Raw genomic sequence first — 19,223 nt, forward strand, 5'->3', positions numbered from 1 at the left:
AGAATTGCAGTCATAGTCATCTGGATCTTGTGACCGCGCTGAGCCGTGCCTCACATACAGGACAAGGCTGCCCATGACCCCCTCCCTGCCCAGGAATGCTCTTCCTGGTGGATGCCCCATCAGTTCTTAGGGTGAGGGCAGAGTGAGGAGCAGGTTCACAGCTACCTCTCCCAGTTCAGCCCCACCCTGGGTCCACCATAATGTGGCCCACGTGATAAAAGGTAGGTCTCTCTCAAATAGTTACTGAACACGTATCTTTTGCTGAGCATAGAGCGCAGGGTTAGAAATGCCATGTTGATCTAGGCAGCCTAATCCCTACCTTGTGCAGCTAACCCTGATGAAAACACAGGCATAGGAGGGGCACTGGAGTCCCATCTTCCACCCCCTTAATCCCTGGGGCAGAGACCAGAGAAGTCCCTGCTGCACTCCAGGGTCTGAGAAGAGAGCTCGACTAGGTGTGATCACAGGGGAAGAAGGAAGAAGGGACTATAAGAGAAGCAAAGAAATGTGGGCATGACCTGAAGATTCCTGGGGTTCAGGTGAAGATGTAGGGATGTCCACCAAGTAGATACAGATGTATAACATTAGATAAATAACAGGATCTGGGAGAATTGGATTCCCAGGAAGGAGTGATTGTGATTGAGAAAGACACCCTGGCAGGGCAAGTCCTCAGAAATCCAAGAAGATGCACTTTTGTTCCCCAAGTCCAGGAGCTTGCTCACTGCTTGGGCCTGATCTGCTGGGGCCACTGGAGAGGAAGGCAGGGAGGAGCCACGTAAGCAGGAGAGGCATGGAGAAGGGGAGGACATGGGCAGAAAAAGAGGAGACTCCAGTTTAAGAGAGCCTGGATGGGAGGTATGCAATGGGAATGTCCACATGTACACGTATATTTCTAGATATTTCATATAAATGGAATCATGTTAATTTTTAGATTGCTGTGAGACAAGAAGACAAATTCCAACTATCTTGCTATTTTTCTAAAAGACAGTGTATCTTCAGCCAAGAAAATTTGCTTCACAGGTGCTATCCTGGTGGACTATAAGCACTGTGTTTTTAAAAGGCTTTTTTACATTTCTTTTGCCATTATACTGCTTTTTTTCAGAAATATATATATGAATTAAAATTGTTGACATAAGTTAATACTACGTTCTTGTGAAAGTTATGCACTTAACTTTTTGACACATATACTCTGGACCTTTCAGAGGTTATTCGTTGAGAAGACCAAGAACATTCACTACCTGATGTATTCACGCTGTTGTTTCTGAGGAGTAAACTCTTGAAGCTCTGGAATTAATTTTCTGAGATCTTGGAGTAATTCCTAAGAGGTAATGACACTTTTCTTTCCTAACCCTGTATTTGTCTAAGGAACCCTCCCATCTCTCTTTTTTGTGACAATGGGCTGTAGATACATGGCTGGCATCATTAGCTGCTGAGTGGAAAATGAGCCATGACAGGGAATGAGAACAGAAGAGTGAGTATAGAATTTTGGAAATCAAATAGCTCTAGACCTGAGAAAACAACATGAAATTTTTAAATAGAGATGGCCCTTTCTAGAAGGACAGTGAGAAGGAGAATCTAAGGTTTGAATAATCTAGGAGAGTTCAATTATGCCTTTAATAGTTGGCTTTGTGTCCTGAAGGGGCAGGGTCACAGCTGAATCAAAGCCAGGTTGCTGCTGATCCCAGACCCTGTGACCAGGACCAAGGGGAGACTCTCAGCAGTGACACGGCTGGCCTGGCAAAGCAGCGCCTTGAGATGAGAGCAGAAGGAGGCACCCTAAGGAGTGCATGGGGAGAGGGGTAGGTCCAGATGCTGTCCCGTGAATCTGGTCCTTACTTGAAAGAGGGGCAGATGGATGACAGGGGCCACGGTGATGGTGATCAGTGGCTTCTAGTGTGGCTTCTTGAACTTCTTTCCCTTTCTTTTTTCTCCTCTGTGCTTAGGAGGCCAACAGGAGGGTGTTTATCTGCTTCTTGTCTCTCCTGAGGTTACCTGATTCTCCTGTCAATGCCTCTTTGATGAGAATGGATGTGTCTTGGCCCAGTATTGATCTGTGAATAGAATATCAGAAAGGCCAGAGAGCCCAAGGTGGAGATTTGTGAGTCAGAGACTCTCCTGCTTGTGTCCCAGCCCAGCTGTCAGTTTTCACAAGACAACACCCACCACAAACTGAAGATGAGGCTGGAGGGTGCAGTGATTCACACAGTGGGGCTACTTAGGCAGAGCTCCTGGTCTTTTTCCTTTTCCTGTCATATCTGGACCCCAGATCTCCCAGCCATGAGTTTAGCATGTAAGTGTCCCCAGCCACAATGTTGGGGACAGTCAGTGTGTGACCGAAACCCATAAGATAAGCTGCCTGGTCACCATGACGCTGTCATGGGAGATGGCATGAATGATTTAGTCCGTTGGTCCTGCAGGCTGAGATTCCTCACCAGTGGGTCAGGGAGGGCAGATCTTTCTCATTCGGGAACTTTTTTGTAGTGAGGATGTCATACGTAAAACTGGAGAGTCATTTTGTTTCCAAGTAGGAATTCAGCCAGGGGATAGGAGAGGTTATGGAGAACTAACATCTCATATATCTCAGAGTTAAGTTTTCCTCCCATTGCCATGTGGAGAGGAGAAAGGCCTGTGATACCTTTGAACAAGGCTGGGGAGCTGTTGTCTAAGTTTCCATCGTGACAATGAGCTCCAGCCTTCCTGCAGCCCCCTTGCACTTGAAGGACCCCCCAGCAGTGTGATCACTGCGCCCCCCTCAGGTCCTAAGGCCCGCCTTGCACTCTCCCTTCACCCAGGCTTCAGTCCCTCCTCCCCAGATACCGGTGCTGAATCTGCCCACTCTCTCCTGGTGACCAGAGCTGGTCCCACGGCCTTCACACTGCCTACCTCCTTGTCCATCTTCACTGAAGCATCTGGAGTTTTCCTCACAAACTTACCTCAGATTCTGTGTCCTCCTTGTCCAACCCTCTGATGGCTCCTCTACCCTCCCCCACCCAAGCTCTCTTCTCCTCATTGTGGGATGCCACCTTATCACCTCAATATTTTAACTTGATTCTGTTTTCCACAAGTCAGTGTCAGCTAGAATATTCTGGGATTATCTATCAACCTTCATCCATTTTGGTGTCAGTGCTGGGCTCTGCTCCGAGGGCATAGTCTTAAATGTCACAGTCTGGGAGCTTCAGTACAATCAAATTCCCTGAAAGCCCCCGATTCTATTGGCCTGAGAGTGAGGCTCAGCCTCCCTTCAATGCCTGAGTGGGCAAGAATCCTCAACAAATTCTTATCTGAGGAAAGGAACCTCTTCAGACTTTTAAAAAATTATATTCTTACCCAAACTGGAACACAAGAAAAAATGAGTAGATGGCTCAGGAGATCTGGTCCACCATCTGAGCCTCAGTTTATGCCCCTCCTCCTCACTTTGGCAAGAGTGCCCTCACTATTTTCTGGTTCCAGACACGTCCACCACCTCCCTCCATCATCTGAAGGACTGGCTTGCGCTGCTGCCTAGTATAATGTCTGCACCTCCCCATGTCCTCTGTGGCTGTCTCCTCTTTTTTTCTGTGGAAGGAGGAAGCCAGGGGGTGGCTGGGAGAGAGAAGAGAGGGGAGCCCGGAGTAGATTCCTGATTTCTAACTGTTTCTTCTCCTCATTGTGGCACTGAGAGGTGAGGAGCAATTTGCAAGGGGTGGGGTGGGTGCCCTCTAACCCTGTCCTGGGCACATAGAAATAAATGTTTTCTACAGATTCAGAGACAGCCGTTACAGAGTTTGGAAACAATGCCTGGGATGGAGGCCCTGCGCTGAACAAGGTCCTCAGGTAGCCCTAAGCCTTCACCTGGCCATAGCTATAGTGATCAGAGTGATGGGAGGAGGGTGACGAAAGGAGTCCAGGTCTTGCGGAGCACCTCTACACCCTCAGGTCTCTAGTGAAGCTCAAAGGCCCACACCTCCTCACCCCTCCCCCCACCATGGGCAGGTACAGGGAGGTCTGTGAAGACACAGCTGAACCTGCCACCTTGGCCCACGATATCAGTACAGAGACCCTGTGTCCCAAGCTGCGGGAAAAGGATATTCTGTTTCTTGGGGTCCCTGTCCCTGACTCTGAGGACAAAAGTGGGGGAGCCTCCATTCCTAGGCAGGCCCTTGGCTGTCCCTAGGCCCATGGGGGAGCTGCAGCAGCAGAAGCTACAGGTCAGGCGTGAGCAGCAGCAGCTGCAGGCACTCACCCTCCTGGCAGAGGAGGAAGGGGGTTCTTGTCTCAGTTCCCCATTGGCCTGGAGCACCGTGTGAGCACTCAGGCTGTTATCCCATGCTGAGCAGTAATAATCAGCCTCATCTCCAGTCTGGAGCCCAGTGATGCCCAGGGAGGCTGAAATGCCAGACTTGAAGCCAGAGAATCGGTCAGAAATCCCTGAGGGTCGCTTATTACTTTCATAGATGAGGAGTTTGGGGGCTGTTCCTGGGAGCTGCTGGTACCAGGATACATAACTTCTCCCGATGTTGGAGCTGCTTCCAGAGCAGGAGATGGTGACCTTCTGCCCTGGGTCCGGAGACACTGAGGGCAGCTGCGTCAGCACAGATTGGGCCCAGGACCCTGGAAGCGGGGAGAGACACAGACATGGTGATTCTTGGTCTAGAGAGAGAAGGAGAAAGCAGGGCCTCATGGGCTTCCAGGACCCCTCCCCCGACCCTGTGTCTGGGCACCTGTGCAGTGAATGAGAAGGGTGAAGAGGAGAGGGGACCAGGTCATGATGAAGATTGTCCCGAGTCCTGCCTTCTGTGCTCACAGCTGAAGCATAGCTTCCCCAGATCTCTCCCTGCCCCTCTTTATACTCTGAGAGAAGGAGGGTCCATCCATGCAAATCAGACCCTCCAGCTTTCTGATCCCACCCTGGGCCCCGGGTCAAGCTCCTCTGCCTGAGGATGTCAGGGAGTGGCAGGGGTGGGGCCGTGTGGTCCCAGGGGGTGGAGAGTTCACATCTATGAGCCCTAAGCATAGGGTACCAAGCAGGACAGGTGGTTGGTCCTGCTCTCATCACGCCCAGTCTTCTCAGGAATGGTACGCTGGCCCTGCCTCGTGTTCATTGTGCGACATTGTACACCACCATTGTATGACAAGGTGACTAGAGCCTCTCAGAGACACCCCTCCCTCCCTGTTGTTCTGTCCATGGCCCTCTCCATCAGGTCCAGGTCAGGCAGCTCCCTGAGTCTTTTTTTCGTGACCTCAGGGCAGACTTCAAATTCTACTGGGTTCCTCATGGGTGAATCTGTCCATGGCCCCCAGGTTATTCACTGTATAGGACTCAGGTGGTGACTACACAAAGTCCTCTTATGTCAGAATGAAATCGAGAGCCCTGACCAGCCCCATGGACTCATTTCCTCACCTGTGGGGTCACCGGGTCCTCTGCTCTCGTGTCACTCCTCCCTGGTAGCCAGAGCTCTCCTTCCTCTGTGGATTCTGCAGTGCTGGGTAGTCAGCAGCTCTTCCCTCTAGGATGGCCGGGACACATTCTCAGAGGGTTATGCTGGTAAATGTTTGTTCCCTATCTACTTTTCCACACTTGTAGTCATAGTCATCTGGGTTCTGTGAGTTCTCCATCACTGAATGCCAGTCTGCAGGAGATCCTGGCAAATGACTTTGCAGTGTTTCGCTTAAGAGCAAAAAAGCAAATATGCTCAGTATTTGAAAATGGGAAGAATTAAAACTCTAACTTGTTTTGACCAGAGTCTGTACGCTGGTAAGTAGCCTGTAGGATCAACCATTCCAACTAGGATGTTTAGGAAATAACATGGCTCAAATTCAGTAATGTGTGCTTTGGGCATGTCTTAAAGATGATAGAAATTATTCATCTTTGTTTTGTAATGAAATCTAGAATACGATACATTAAAAACAATAAACTGAAGGAAAAAGATAATCTTGTTCATTAAAATGAAACAGACTGTATATGTGACTACAGGAGTGCTGGCATGATACATCTTGGACTCAACAAATCTTTGTTTGTGGAATCCCATGTGGTTGGAGAACAGCAGGATAGTTATGTTATTTACTCTGGTGAATCTATCACCAGGCAGTTGTAGTACCATGAGGTTTTAAATGCACCATTTAAACAATGAACTAGGCTGGGTGCGGTGGCTCATGCCTGTCATCCCAGCACTTTAGGAGGCTGAGGTGAGTGGATCACTTGAGGTCAGGAGTTTGAGACCAGCCTGGTCAACATGATGAAACCCCATCTTGGGCCAGGTGCAGTGGCTCATGCCTGTAATCTCAGCACTTTGGGGGGCAAAGGTGGGCAGATCACAAGATTAAGGCATCAAAACCATCCTGGCCAACATGGTGAAACCGAATCTCTATTAAAAATACCATAATTAGCTGGTCATGGTGGCTGGTGCCTACAGTCCCAAGCTACTTGGGAGGCTGAGGCAGGACAATTGCTTGAATCCGGGAGGTGGAGGTTGCAGTGTACCGAGATTGCACCACTGCACTTCCACCTGGCAACAGAGGGAGACTATGTCTAAAAAAACAAAAAAAGAAAAGAAAGAAAGAAACCCCATGTCTAGTAAAAACACAAAAACTAGCCAGGCATGGTGGTGCATGCCTGTAGTCCCAGCTGCTTGGGAGGCTGAGGCAGGAGAATTGCTTGAACCTGGAAGTTGCAGGTTGCAATGAATCAAGATTGTGCCACTGCACTCCAGCCTGGGTGACAGAGCAAGACTCCATCTCAAAAACAATGAAGCAGCAAACAAACAAAAATACAGAATGAAATAGTGATATCTAATGTAGACATTTAAATCAAATCAGCCAAGACATGTAACTGAAATAAAGTATATTCTGTATTTTAGGATTGCATTTCATGGGTGTCATTATTTGAAATGTTCCCATTTATTGTAAGCCATGTTATTTTAAATATTTTTATAGCTTTTGAAAAATGTTTGTTGTATTTACATAACACAGCAGGCATATTAAATTTTATTTCTTTTAAAGTAGAAAGGAATTGTAACTGGGCTTGCACTTCCTATTTTTTGTCACTGCCTCCTCTGTGATGATGCATAGACGTTCACGGTGAATTTTGTTTATCTTTTTCTCCCACCTTCAAGAACAGAGCTTCCCCCAGGCTGAGCAGTGTCTCCCATAGAGGACAATGCTGCCCATGGCCGCCTTTCTGCCAAGGGATGTCCTCCCTGGTGGACGTCCCATGAGTTCTTAGCCTGAAGGCAGAGAGAGGAACATTTATACTGCTGCCTCTCCCAGTTCAGCCCCATCCTGGCTTCAGTATAATGAGGCCAGTGTGATGAAATGTAGGTTTTCTCAAATAGTTACTGAGCACCTACCTTGTGCTGGGCACAGAGCTCAATGTTGGGAACGCCATGTTGATCTAGACAGCCTCATCCCTGCCTCATGAAGCTGACCCTGATGACAACACAGGGGTGGGAGCGGCAATGAGGACCTCCCATTCTCCTCATTCATAATTGAAGCAAAGAGACCAGAGTGGCCCCTGCTGCACTCAGGAGTCTCAGAAGGGATGACTTGGTGGGATCGCAGGAGAACAGAAAACAAGACATTTCAGGACAACTGAGGAAATATTGACATGGCTTGAAGATTCCTGGGGTTCCGGTGAAGATGTCGAGAAGTTCACAGAGTAGACCTAGATGGAGTAACACAGAGATGAATAACAGGATCCAGCAAAAGTGGATGCCCGGGAACAGAGGGATTGTGATCCAGAAAGAGACCCTGGCAGGGCAAGTCCTCAGAAGACCAAGAAGATGCACTTTTGTTCCCCAAGCCCAAGAGCTTGTTCCCCTTATGGGCCCAATCTGTGGGGGGTACTGGAAAGGAAGGCAGGGAGGAGCCATGTGTCAGCAGGCAGATGTGTGGAGAGGAGCAGAATGTGGGCAGAGAGATTCCACTTTGAGAGAGGATGCATGGGTGGTGTTAGATGGGAATGTCCAAATGTACAGTTATTTTTCTTGATATTTGATATAAATGGGGTGATTTTAATTTGTAGATTGTGAGATGAGAACACAAAGTCATAGCTATGTTGCTATTATTCTAAAAGACAGTGTGTCCTCAACACAAAAAATTTCCTTCACAGGTTCTATCCTGGTGGACGATAAGCACTGAGTTTTTAAAATGCTTTTTTACATTTATTTACCAGCATACTGTTTGTCTCCAAAATACATAAGCTTATTAAAATTTTTGACATACGTGAATACTACATGTTTGTGAAAGTCATATGCTTACCTTTTTGAAATGTATTCTCTGATCATTTCTGAGGTTATCTATTGACAAGGCCAAGAAGATTCAGCACCTAATGCATTGCTGCTGTTGTTTTTGAGTTATAAACTCTTGAAGCTCTGGAATGAATTTTCTTGGATCCTGAAGTGATTCCTAAGAGTTACTACAACTTTTCTTTGCTAACCCTGTATTTATCTAAGGAACCCTCTCCTCCCCATTTTTCATGACAATGGGCTGTAAACACATGGTTGGCATCATTAGCTGCTGAGTGGAAAATGAGCCATGACAGGGAATGACAACATGAGACTGAGTATAGAATTTTGGAAATCAAGTGGCTCTAGACCTGAGGAAATGCCATATTATTGGTTAGAGACAGAACTTCCTAGAAGGATACTGAGAAGGAGGATTTAAGATTTAAGTAAACTACTAGAGTTCACTTACAGCTCTGATAGTTCACTTTTTGTCCTGAAGGGACAGGCTCACAGCGGAGTTATAGCCAGGCTGATCCTGATCTGAACCCCTGTGACCAGGACCCTGTGAAGACTCTCAGCAGTGGCACAGGTAACCTGAGGGGGCAGCAGTCTTGGGATGAGCACAGAAGGAGGCACCTCACGGTGTGAACAGATGAGGACGTGTTTCTCTAGGCCTCTGAGTCTGGTCTTCACTTACAGAGAGGCAGATGGAGAACAGGTGCCCAGGTGATGGTGGGCAGTGACCACTTATATTTCTTCTTGAATTCCTTTCATTTCTTTAACTCCTCTGGGCTTAAGAGCTCCACATGAGGGTGTTTATCTGCTTTCTGTCTCTCATGAGACTACCTGATTCTCAGATCGCTGCCTCCTGTATGGACTTGGGCTGTGTCCTGGCCTGAAATTGATCCATGAAAGGAATATCAGAAAGGTTGGGGAGCCCAAGATGAAGCATTGTGAGATGGGGACAGACAGGCCCATGTTACTGCCCAGGTTCCAGCCTCGATGAGACAGCACCCATCATGAATGTAGGATGAAGGTGGAGGGCAGAGTGATGCACACAGGTGGCCACATAGGGAAGACTTCTGATCTTTTCCTCTCTTTTCTGTACCATAGATCACTCAGTCATAAACTTAGCCTATAATCATCCCCAACTGCAATGCCAGGGACAGGCAGTGTATGGCTGAAATTAATCAGAGAGCACCCCCCAGTCACCATGGTGGTGTCAGGGGAGATGGCATGAGGGATCTAGTCCAGCCCTCCTGATGTCCGGGATTCCTGGCCAGTGGGTCAGGGAGGGCAGATCTTGGATGATTCTGGAAGGTTTTCTCTGAGGGCGTAATGCCGGGCACTGGGGAGTCACTTGTTTCCAAATACAAATTCATCCAGGTGATAGGACAGGTCATGGGAAGGGACTTCTCTCAGAGGGAGATTCTCCCTGTTGCCATCTAGAGAGGAAAACGTCCTGAGATGCCTTTGAACAAGGCTGGGGAGCTGGTGTCTGTTTCCATTGTGAAAATAAACAGGAACTCCCCCAGTCTTCTTCCCCATGAAGGCCCCCTCAGCAGTAGGCTCCAGGTCCTAATCTTTCTCTCACCCAGGCTTCAGTTCCTCCTCCCCAGAAACTTGTGCTGAAGGGGTGGAGGCTAAACAGGGAAGACACATTACTGGGAAAACAGAAGGTTTTCCTCTCACCTCCCCACTGGCCCGCAGCACTGCATAATCTTGGATGCTTGTGTCTCAAGATGCACATAAGAATCAGCTTCCTTCTCTGCCTGGAGCCCAGAGGTGCTCAGGGAGGCCATGATCCCCAACCTGGGGCCCAAGAACTGGGCTGGGACCTGTGCTGACCGATGACTGCTGTCATAGATGAGGAGTTTGGGGACACTGCTGGTACCAGGACACAGATCCACACCCAGCCTTGCTTCTGCTTCCAGTGTGTTAGATGGTGGCAGTTTGCCCCACCCAGATGAACACTTCCTACCACAGGGTCAGCACAGACTGGGCCAGACCTTTGACATCTCGACTAACACAGGGTGAGAGAGATGGGTCTATTGAGAGGGCAGCATGCAGGGTCCTTGTTCCATTCACCCACAGCCCTGATGCCCTAGCCCTGGTCCCCCATGCAGTGAACGAGAAGGGGGAGAAAGGGAGGAGCTCAGGCCATGGTGGGGACCCCCACACAGCTCTGCATCCTGATGACCCTCAGCTGGGCCTGAGCTCCCCAGGCCCTATTATTTCCTCCAACAGCCCAGGATGAAGGGGGCCTCTTCATGCTCACCAGCCTCCTCCCCTGGGCTGCCCAAGTCCCACCCTAGGCCCTGACTCTGATCCCTGCCTAGAAAGCTGAGCCTGGGATGGGGTGGACCTGGGTGGGGCTGTTCTGTGTCTCCCTGAGGACCTGTAAGGACATAGCTTCTAGTCCCCGTGAGCAGGGACAGAGGGCTCCAGCCTAGGCCTAGCAGTTGTCTCCCAACTGGGATCCACAGCACAGGCCTCAGAGAGAGCCCACAGCACCCTCTGCTGGCTGAAGCCCACACAGACCTGAGAATCTGGCTTTCTCCACTGTCCACTTTGTCCTCTGCTATAGGATGGAGCTGGACAGTGTCCATGTCAATAAGCATCTGAGTCTCAGGTCTCCACACAGCCCTCGTGCCCTGGACTCACCTGCCCAGCTCACTGTGTGCTTTACAAGACAGTCCTGAAGTTCATCCTCCCTGAGGAGCCTCCCCTGGGGACCACAGAGCAGGAAGACCAGTAGGGACAGGGCAGTGCTTGCCTCCAAGACACCAGGAGCTGCTCCCTGTCTTCCCTCCCTGGCTGACCAGAGTCTGCTCCCAGATGACTGGGACCTGCTCTCTGGGGAGGTAGGTAGGTAGATAGAGCCTCTGCCTCTGTGCCTTCCCTTTCCTCTTAGGCCCTCACTGACAGATTGCAGACCGGTAGGTAAGTAGGTAGGTAGGTAGGCACGTGAAAATATTTGCCCATCTGAGGAATAAACTCTAGAATAATGTAAACACCAAGTGCAATTAATTAATTGTTTTGTAGCCCCTACCCCTCCCCAGCAACGCTGGCACATCCTAGCCCTGGTGCTTTCCCAGAATCAGGCCCTTTATGGCTTTGGTCTGTCCCAAGCATCTCTCTACCAGTCTGACCTCCAGACTGGGTGTTCTCAGTTCCTCAAGCCCCTCAAGCACTCTGGCCTCCAGTATCTAAGCTTCCGTCTCCTAGTAGCAATGGAGTGACTTTGTATTAATCCCATTTCGTCTTCCCAACACCTTTACTAAGTGGGTATTTTCGTCATCATCTCCATTTGTCAAGTGAGGAAATAAAGGAGGAAAACTTGGGTTGCTCAAAGCCACATGGCCAGCAAATGCCAGGATGCAAACTCAAATGATTGTTTGTTTATTTGTTTAGAGATGAAGTGTCATTCTGTCACCCAGGCTGGAGTGCAGTGGCATGATCACAGCTCACTGTAACTTCAAACTCCTGGAAGTAAGTGATCCTCCTGTCTGAGCCTTCCAAAACTTTGGGACTATAGATGCACACCAACATGTCTGATTTAAAACCCAAGTCTTAAGATTCAAGATGTAATACTCATTCTGCTTCATATCATAAAACCTACTCTCTTTCTACATTTAGGATTAAGCCCCAGGATTATTTCATCTAGGCCTTTCTAGACTTATCTATCGGCCGTCTTCCATTTTGGTGTCAGTGCTGGGCTTGGCTAAGGGTGCTTATGTCTTAGATGCCAGAGTCTGGGAACTTCAATCCTTTCCAATTCCCTTGAAAGCCGCAAAGTCTTTTGGCCTGAGAGCGAGGCTCAGTCTCCCCTCAACTCCTGAGTCAATCCTCTAAGGATTCTTGGCTGAAGAAAAAAACCTCCTCAAAGACTTTTTTGTTCTATTCTTACTCAAGTTGCAACAGAAGAAAAAATGAGTAGATGGCTCAGGAGATCTGGTTCATTATCTAGGCCTCCGTTTTTGCCACCCCTCTTCACTTTAGTAAAAGTGTCTGCGCTATTCCCTGGTCCCAGACACCTCCACCACCTCCTCACACCATCCGGGGTGACTGCCTGGCTCTACTGCCTTGGATATTGCTTAGCACTCCCCTTGCCCTCTGTGGCCACCTCCTCTTTATTTCTGTGGATAGAAGAAGCCAGGGGGTGGCTGGGAGAGAGGAGAGAGGGGAGCCCTGGGTAGATTCCTGATTTCTAACTCTTTCTTCTCTTCACTGGGGCCCTGAGAGCTGATGAGCAGCTTGCAAGACATGGGATCAGTGTCCTCTAACCTTGTCCTGGGCATGTAGAAATCTATGTTTCTACAGTTTCAGAGATAGCCCTTACAGAGTTTGGAGACAATGCCTGGGATGGGGGCCCTGAACTGTGCCGGGTCCTCAAGTAGCCCTGAGCCCTCCCCTGACTGTAGCTGCAGTGAGGAGAGTGATGGGAGGAGGGTGAAGTAAGGAGTCCAGGTCTTGGGGAGCACCTCTGCTCTTTCAGGTCCCTAGAGGAGCTCAAATGCCCACAATTGCTCACCCATCCCCACCACAATGGGCAGACACTTTCTTGTAAATCTTGTTTTTCATACTCAGCTGTATATGCCCCACTCTGGGCACGGAAGGTGAACGTGCTCCTGGGGGCTGGTGCTGAGAAAGCGACTTCAGGGAAGAAACCTGGACACCCAGAAGCTCTGGAGGAGACAGTAGCTGGGACTGGGAGCATTGGACAGAGGCCACTGACCATAGTTTTTTTTGTGTCATCCTCTTCAGGGACCTTCTAGAATAGACCCAAGCCCCTGTGCGTCTGTGTCTCCAGGGCCCAGATCCTTCCACATCTTCTATTTGTCACCGCTCTGGGTCTTGGGCCTCCTCCTCATAAGGCTCTCAAAGACGATCTCTTCTTCAGGTTGCACCCTCCTTACCACATCTGACCCCACACCTTTTGCCTCATTCCCCCGTAAACCATCCCCTGCTAACTTTAAATAGCTTGTTTTGCATCATCCTCAGACTGCAGCCTCCATAAGCATATTATTGCAGAAAGCCCACATTGCAGAGAGCTCAGCCCCTTTTCAGGACGGCTGTGTCGGGGCCACCCAAGGCTGAGCATCTCCCTTGTGTCCCTTCTACATCAGCCAAAGGCCAAGACAGAGCCAGAGCTTTCAGAATGCTGATTCCATGTTTCCTTAAGTATCAGACTTCCACTCTCACGTATGGGTCTCTGGATCACACAGTCAGGATTCTCCTTTCTTGTCATCTCTCAACCAATCTCAGAGCTCAGGAAATGGCTACTATGCCTGCACCAAAAGGAGAAGACACCTATAGGGCCAGGCAGAGGACACCTGGGTCTCTGGGTCACACAGGCTGGATTCTTCTTTCTTGTCACCCCCACCTCATCCACACCATGTGTGACCTGCTCCTTTTGCTTCTAGAAACAAATTGATTCTGTTTGCATTGGAGCATCTGTAAGCAAACGCGTTCTTTTCATTGAACCGATGCTCCACTTTCAGTAACACAAGTGACAGCAGAAACCTTGGCGTGAACTGGAGTTGGCAACAGGCAGGGATAAAAGAGGGATGGGAAGACAGGAGGAGTTGGGGGCACATCTTTCTCTCACTTCTCCACGGATCAGGAGCTTTTGGTGCGATGGAGTCTGGATGCAGCTGTGGGATGCTTATAATCACATTTGTCCTCAGCCTGGAACCCAGAGCTGGTCAAGAGGCAATGTGGATGAACCCAGAGCAGGAGAATCAGGCTGGGACCCCTGTAGGTCCATCACTGTTGTCCTGGGTCACAAATATAGGGGCTGCCTCTGGGAGCCTCAGTAGCCATTTCCATGGGACTGCCCAATGTTTCTGCTGCTCCCCATGCAGGAATTTAACATTGAGATGGGGCCCTCCTCAAGAGTGTCATGGGAAGGAGTCACTTGAAGCAAATATTGGGCAGTTTCTGTATCCAGATGTTGCACCAACTAGACCCTGACTCAGTGAAAAGCTCTAATGGTATAAGAGAAGACATGTGAACATGGTTATGCCCCAAGGGATCAGGAAACCCTCCCTCAACAGTCCCCATGATTCTGAGTGGGATGAGCTGGAGGAAAGTCACATCCATGGGACCTCCTTCTACCAACGGCCCAGGAGCAGCCTCAGGTTTGTCTAAGCCATGATGGTACCCGCCACCCCCCAACCATTTACTCACTCATGTCCTACAAAGAGTTTTGCTGCCCTCAGATCCAGTTACCCCCACACCTCATCAGCTCTCCTGACATTGAAACTGAAAATGCAGGTACCCAGGACTGGGGCAGGCCAGTTTTATGGGGAATTCCTCCCTGACCTGTGTCCTCATGAAGAATTTTACATTTTCATGCTTTGTTCCTGGGACACAGTGAACCGTGGACAGCTCTGAGCACAGACTACTGGAAATGGAAGGGCAAGTCTCTGGTTTGAACCCTGGAAAAGCAGAATCCATGAGGCAGGAGACTATTTACCTGCTAGAATGTTCCCAAGTTCTGACTACAATATGAGCCAGAAAAGGCTCATTTTGCTTCTTTCAGCAGAAAAAGGCCCAGCTCCTCAGGCACTGGTTTGAGCACATCTGGACAATCAGCCAACATTTTAGTGTCATCAGGTGGCTTGGTTTTGTTTTTGTTTTACTGAGATTTCAGAAACAATGAGTGGGAAATTGAGAGAAAAGCCTGTTACCACAAGAAAGCAATTCCAAATACAGTTTCTAAACAGAAAAGTTATTTTGTCAATTTGAAAGTTGTCACAGAACAAGAGTGAGAGCCGGGTGAGGTTTTTGTTCCACTTCCCCATGTGTGTGTGTCACTGTGAGAAGCGCTGCTATACCACACGGCACAGTAATAGTCAGCCTCATCTTCAGACTGGAGCCCAGAGATCAGTAAAATCCCTGTATTGGCCGAAGCATCTTTGGATCCAGAGAAGCGGCTGGGGACTCCAGAGCCCAGGCCCTTATCTGAGTCTGAGTAGTAGTACAGAAGGTACCGGGGAGGACTCCCTGGCTTCTGCTGGTACCAGTATATGCTGTAACTACCAACACTGATGCCACTGCCCAAGGTGCAGGTGAGTCTGGCTGATGCTCCAGGAGACGCTGAGAGGGAAGTTGGCTGGGTCAGCACAGGCTGGGAGAGGGAACCTGGAAACACAGGCATTAATGGGTGATATGGCAGAAAGCAGGCTAAAGTTGTTCAGGGATTTTTACCAGAAGAGTCACAATCAGGCTAGGGTGCTGGCCCTGGTCTCTGAGGCCTTTTCCTACCTGTGCAGTGAGAGAGGAGCAGGAGGAGGAGAGGAGTCCAAGCCATGGTGGACACAGCCTCTTTCCCCACAGTGGGGCTGGGCTGCGCCAGGCCTCCTTTTCTTCCCACCCTCTGCAGAGGAGGGGCTGCTCATGCAAATGTGTTTCCACCCAGGGACTGCCCAGCCCCTGCCTGAGCCCTGGGGATGCAGCTCAGCTCACTCTGCAGACTGAGCAGGAGGAAGGTTTGCTTTTCTGCTTGCTAGGCCCTGGGAGGAAGCACCTGTTGAGACTATACATGTGTCCCTGCTCAGGGAGCTCTGCCAGGCCAGAGGGGACACAGCTGCTGAGTCCCCATCGGTGAACACAGGGCCCAGTCCCAAGGGCTGGATTTCTCTGAGTGAATGGTCCTTACTGAGCAGCCATGTAGCAAGAACAGGGCAGCTCCACAAGCATCCAATGCTGGTCCCAGGGACACAGACTTTCCCATGGCTCAGAGACTTCATAATCCAGCTGGTCTCTGCAGCTCTCCAGTCACTGATAGTGTTCACATATCCGTGGTCTGATTACTAGACACTGTTTCTTTTTTAAAGAGCCAGGGACTCTTTTAAAGGATGGTGAAAATGAGAATTTTCCAGGAAAACTAAAGGATCCATGATATGTTGAAGGCAGCAATTCAGCAAAAGTTATATATACAATGGTTTCATGTGTTTTATGGAGATTTGACTCAATTTAGTAATGTCAGGAAAATTAATAGATTTGGTAGACTTACCTTTATCAGTAAGCAGTGTGACAAATTTCTCTATTTTATGAAGTTAGCCATTATCTCCCTAAGTAAAACTTGTCATTGTCTACATAGTTGTAGACAGTTACATTTTTGGTCAATAATTTGTCCTAGATGTTATACAATTTGTTGGTATTGTGATATGCCACATGTATTTTTTGATGGGATGTTTTCCGTTTATTAGAAAGGTCAGTATGTATTTTTCCCTCAACGTTCTCTTGCAAGTGAGAAGACAAGGGCAGCGACCATCACTTCTCAAAGTAGCCACGTCTACTGTTGTGCTAACTGTGCAAACGGCCCCTGGATTTCTAGACTCATAAGGTGCTTTAGTGAAAAATCTAGAATCAGGATCACTCACTTCCCTCAGACACTCTCTCCTCAGGGCATTCAGAGAGATCCTGCTCTTTCAGATGGGGCAGGGAGGGCACTCCCTGACTTAAACCCCTTCAGTAACTCCTCATTTTTATAAAACCTGAGCCCTGGGGCCTCCGCAGCCTGCCCTTCACACTGTGGCCCCTGCACACCCACTGTGGCCCCGCACAGCCCAACTCACATCTGCCTCCTCTTACCTCTAGGGCTCCAGACTCACTCGCTTCTCTGTCCTGGGAAATCCTGAGCTCCTGTCTTTTCCACATTCTCCACACCAGCTTCTCCTCTGCCTGTTTGGAGAAGATGGGCTTCTACTTGAAGTCACAGTGTAAGCTTACATTTTGTCCACATTGTACACCTGTTAAAAGCAGAACATAAACATCTCATCACAAACAAGGATATTTCCAACACTGGTTAGCGTGGAAATTTTTGAGTCACAAAACATACTGATAATTTTCTGATGAATTGTTTGTACCCTTCAGCCAACTTTGACCATCATCAATGTGGTTTATGTTGTTTAACTTTTCAACACCTGTTTCCCATCAACTTACCCCCTTGCTAGGTGATTTCTACAACAAATCAACAAAAAGGTATTTTATCATTGGTACACAAATCGACAAATACATACATTTGAAATGTTCCCTAATTTTTGCGCATTAAAGCAACAGATTTCAAGGATTCTCACATTAATTGATTTGTTTTTTGATCATCCATATCTAAAGTTAATGTATTGTAATAAGTGGGAAATTGAAGGAAGCACAATGAATGTTAAGATTTGCAGATGCAGGACTCACAGCATTGCATATTGGAATATAGTAAATTCCAGATGGGCACCTACATTCCTAATTATTTATTGACTTTACCCAGTCCTCCTAGTACAGAAATATCTCTTCTGTGGACACAGAGCTCATAAACCCATCATTCTTCCTTCAAAAATTTCCTCAACAAAGCCTGTTATGGGACTTGGGGTTGATGAGTTTGATGTTTGAATTGCATTGATCACATGGCTGATTGGAAGCTCTGTAATGAATATTGTGTTGAAGGATTGCTAATGTAAAGTTTCTTAGTTACCAGACATTTTTCCAACTCACACATATTCTGCAGTTTATTTGCTCTCAAGGGATTTCTGTCCCCCAAATTTGCTTTATGATCTACTGGCTTCCTGTGGTTTCTTTAAGCAGGACTGGGAAAGCCCATCATGCCCTCTCCACTCTCTCCACATGAACCCATGGGATCCAGCATCTATGGATTCATGGGAATCAGACCATAAATGAGTGAACAGAGGCCGTGATGGGCAGCTGCAGAGACCAGCTGGGCTCTCAAGTCCCTGGGCCATGGGGAGATATGTGTGATATATTTGTATTTTCATATTCATATCCTTCTCCTGCTAACCAAATCTGAAGGAAAATGTTCTCACTTAATATCTTCTGTTGAATGAACTTTGAATCTCAAACACAAAATTTCCAGAATTTTTAAAAAAATTATTATATTGACCTCAGATTTGTACCTCTTCCTGGCATTCCAACGTGGGTGAACTCACATATTTAACAAACATGTTTTGAGTCTGTCCTTAGTGCCAGGCAGTGTTATGGGCTCTGTAGCTACAGCAACGACAAGACAGAAAATAGCAGCAACTACAATGAATAATCCTCATGGAGCTGAAATCTCAGCAGGGGAAACACAGAGAATAGAGTCACTAGCTGTAAAGAAATATCTTCATGTGGCTGATCCCACCCTGACCAGTTAGTCACCCTGGGATTTAAAGCCCGTTGCTGACAACTGAGAGACCTGCATTTCTATAATTCTGAAGAATGGATTGACTTCTGCAGAACTTGATGGTTTTATTTGACTATGTGTGTTATAAATAATCCCGTGTAAACAGAATGTGGTCATTCATCTTGGCCTCACAAATGGCTGGGATCTTACTGTAGGTCAGAGATCAAACAGAACATTCCCATCCTTCAGAGGAATTCTTCATGGTAACTAGACAGCTGAGTGTGAGGAGATAGCTTTGTCATCACATAACCTCCCCACTGCTCTGTTTGTGATGGATAAAGAGTAGCAGAGACACCACAACCCTGCAAGCCTGCCCTGGGAAGGTGGCAGGGAGGAAGGAAGGTAAAGAGAAGGGTAAATAAGGATGCCTGGGCGGGGGCTGGACCTCCTTTCCTTGCCCAGACACAGAATCCTGCCTTTCCACTGCTCTCTAGCTTTTTCATTGACCTTTACCCACCCCCACCCCCCATCACTGAGGAGGCCACAAGCACCCTGCCCCATAATGACAGCTTGGGAGCCTTTTGCCTGTGCTGGGCCTCAGTCCTCAGACTCCTGCACCTGCACAGACTGCAAATCAGCGTGCTCCCAAATCAGCTACTTCAGCACTGACACCTCAGCTCTCATGGTTTCTGACAGACCTCTGGGAGGTTTCATCGTGAGCTTTAACAGCAGCAGCCCCTTGGATGTGTAGGGCATCATCCTATGTGCTCTAATGCTCTGTCCTGACCCTTGGGGCTTTTGCTCAATAGAAAGTAACCAGGTCTCTTTTCAAGTGTGAAAAGTGATCGTTCATGTTAATCTTATTGAATAGCAGGGAAGGGCAGCAATGAGTCCTGAGTCCT

The 19,223-nt window shown here is 48.3% G+C and overlaps 2 protein-coding genes and 3 gene segments (V, D, J or C); all 5 read right to left on the minus strand.

Annotated features, from left to right (window-relative positions):
* The window catches only part of LOC104671035, a 724,295-nt gene that overhangs the window by 598,768 nt on the left and 106,304 nt on the right, over positions 1 to 19,223 (minus strand).
* LOC104672491 (immunoglobulin lambda-1 light chain-like) overlaps positions 1 to 19,223 on the minus strand; it is a 605,026-nt gene that overhangs the window by 582,322 nt on the left and 3,481 nt on the right. The window lies entirely within an intron of this gene.
* The window catches only part of LOC104674970 (immunoglobulin lambda-1 light chain-like), a 651,096-nt gene that overhangs the window by 576,960 nt on the left and 54,913 nt on the right, over positions 1 to 19,223 (minus strand). The gene's annotated exons all lie outside the window — the stretch shown is intronic.
* LOC104674967 overlaps positions 1 to 19,223 on the minus strand; it is a 611,567-nt gene that overhangs the window by 571,357 nt on the left and 20,987 nt on the right.
* The window catches only part of LOC104674962, a 66,613-nt gene continuing 49,095 nt past the window's right edge, over positions 1,706 to 19,223 (minus strand). Inside the window, 3 exon segments of the V gene segment in view lie at positions 1,706 to 2,051; positions 4,223 to 4,590; positions 4,701 to 4,786. Coding sequence covers positions 1,989 to 2,051; positions 4,223 to 4,590; positions 4,701 to 4,746 — 477 coding nt within the window.

Source organism: Rhinopithecus roxellana, chromosome 13 (genome assembly GCF_007565055.1).
Source record: "Rhinopithecus roxellana isolate Shanxi Qingling chromosome 13, ASM756505v1, whole genome shotgun sequence".
Taxonomy (NCBI): Eukaryota; Metazoa; Chordata; class Mammalia; order Primates; family Cercopithecidae; genus Rhinopithecus; species Rhinopithecus roxellana.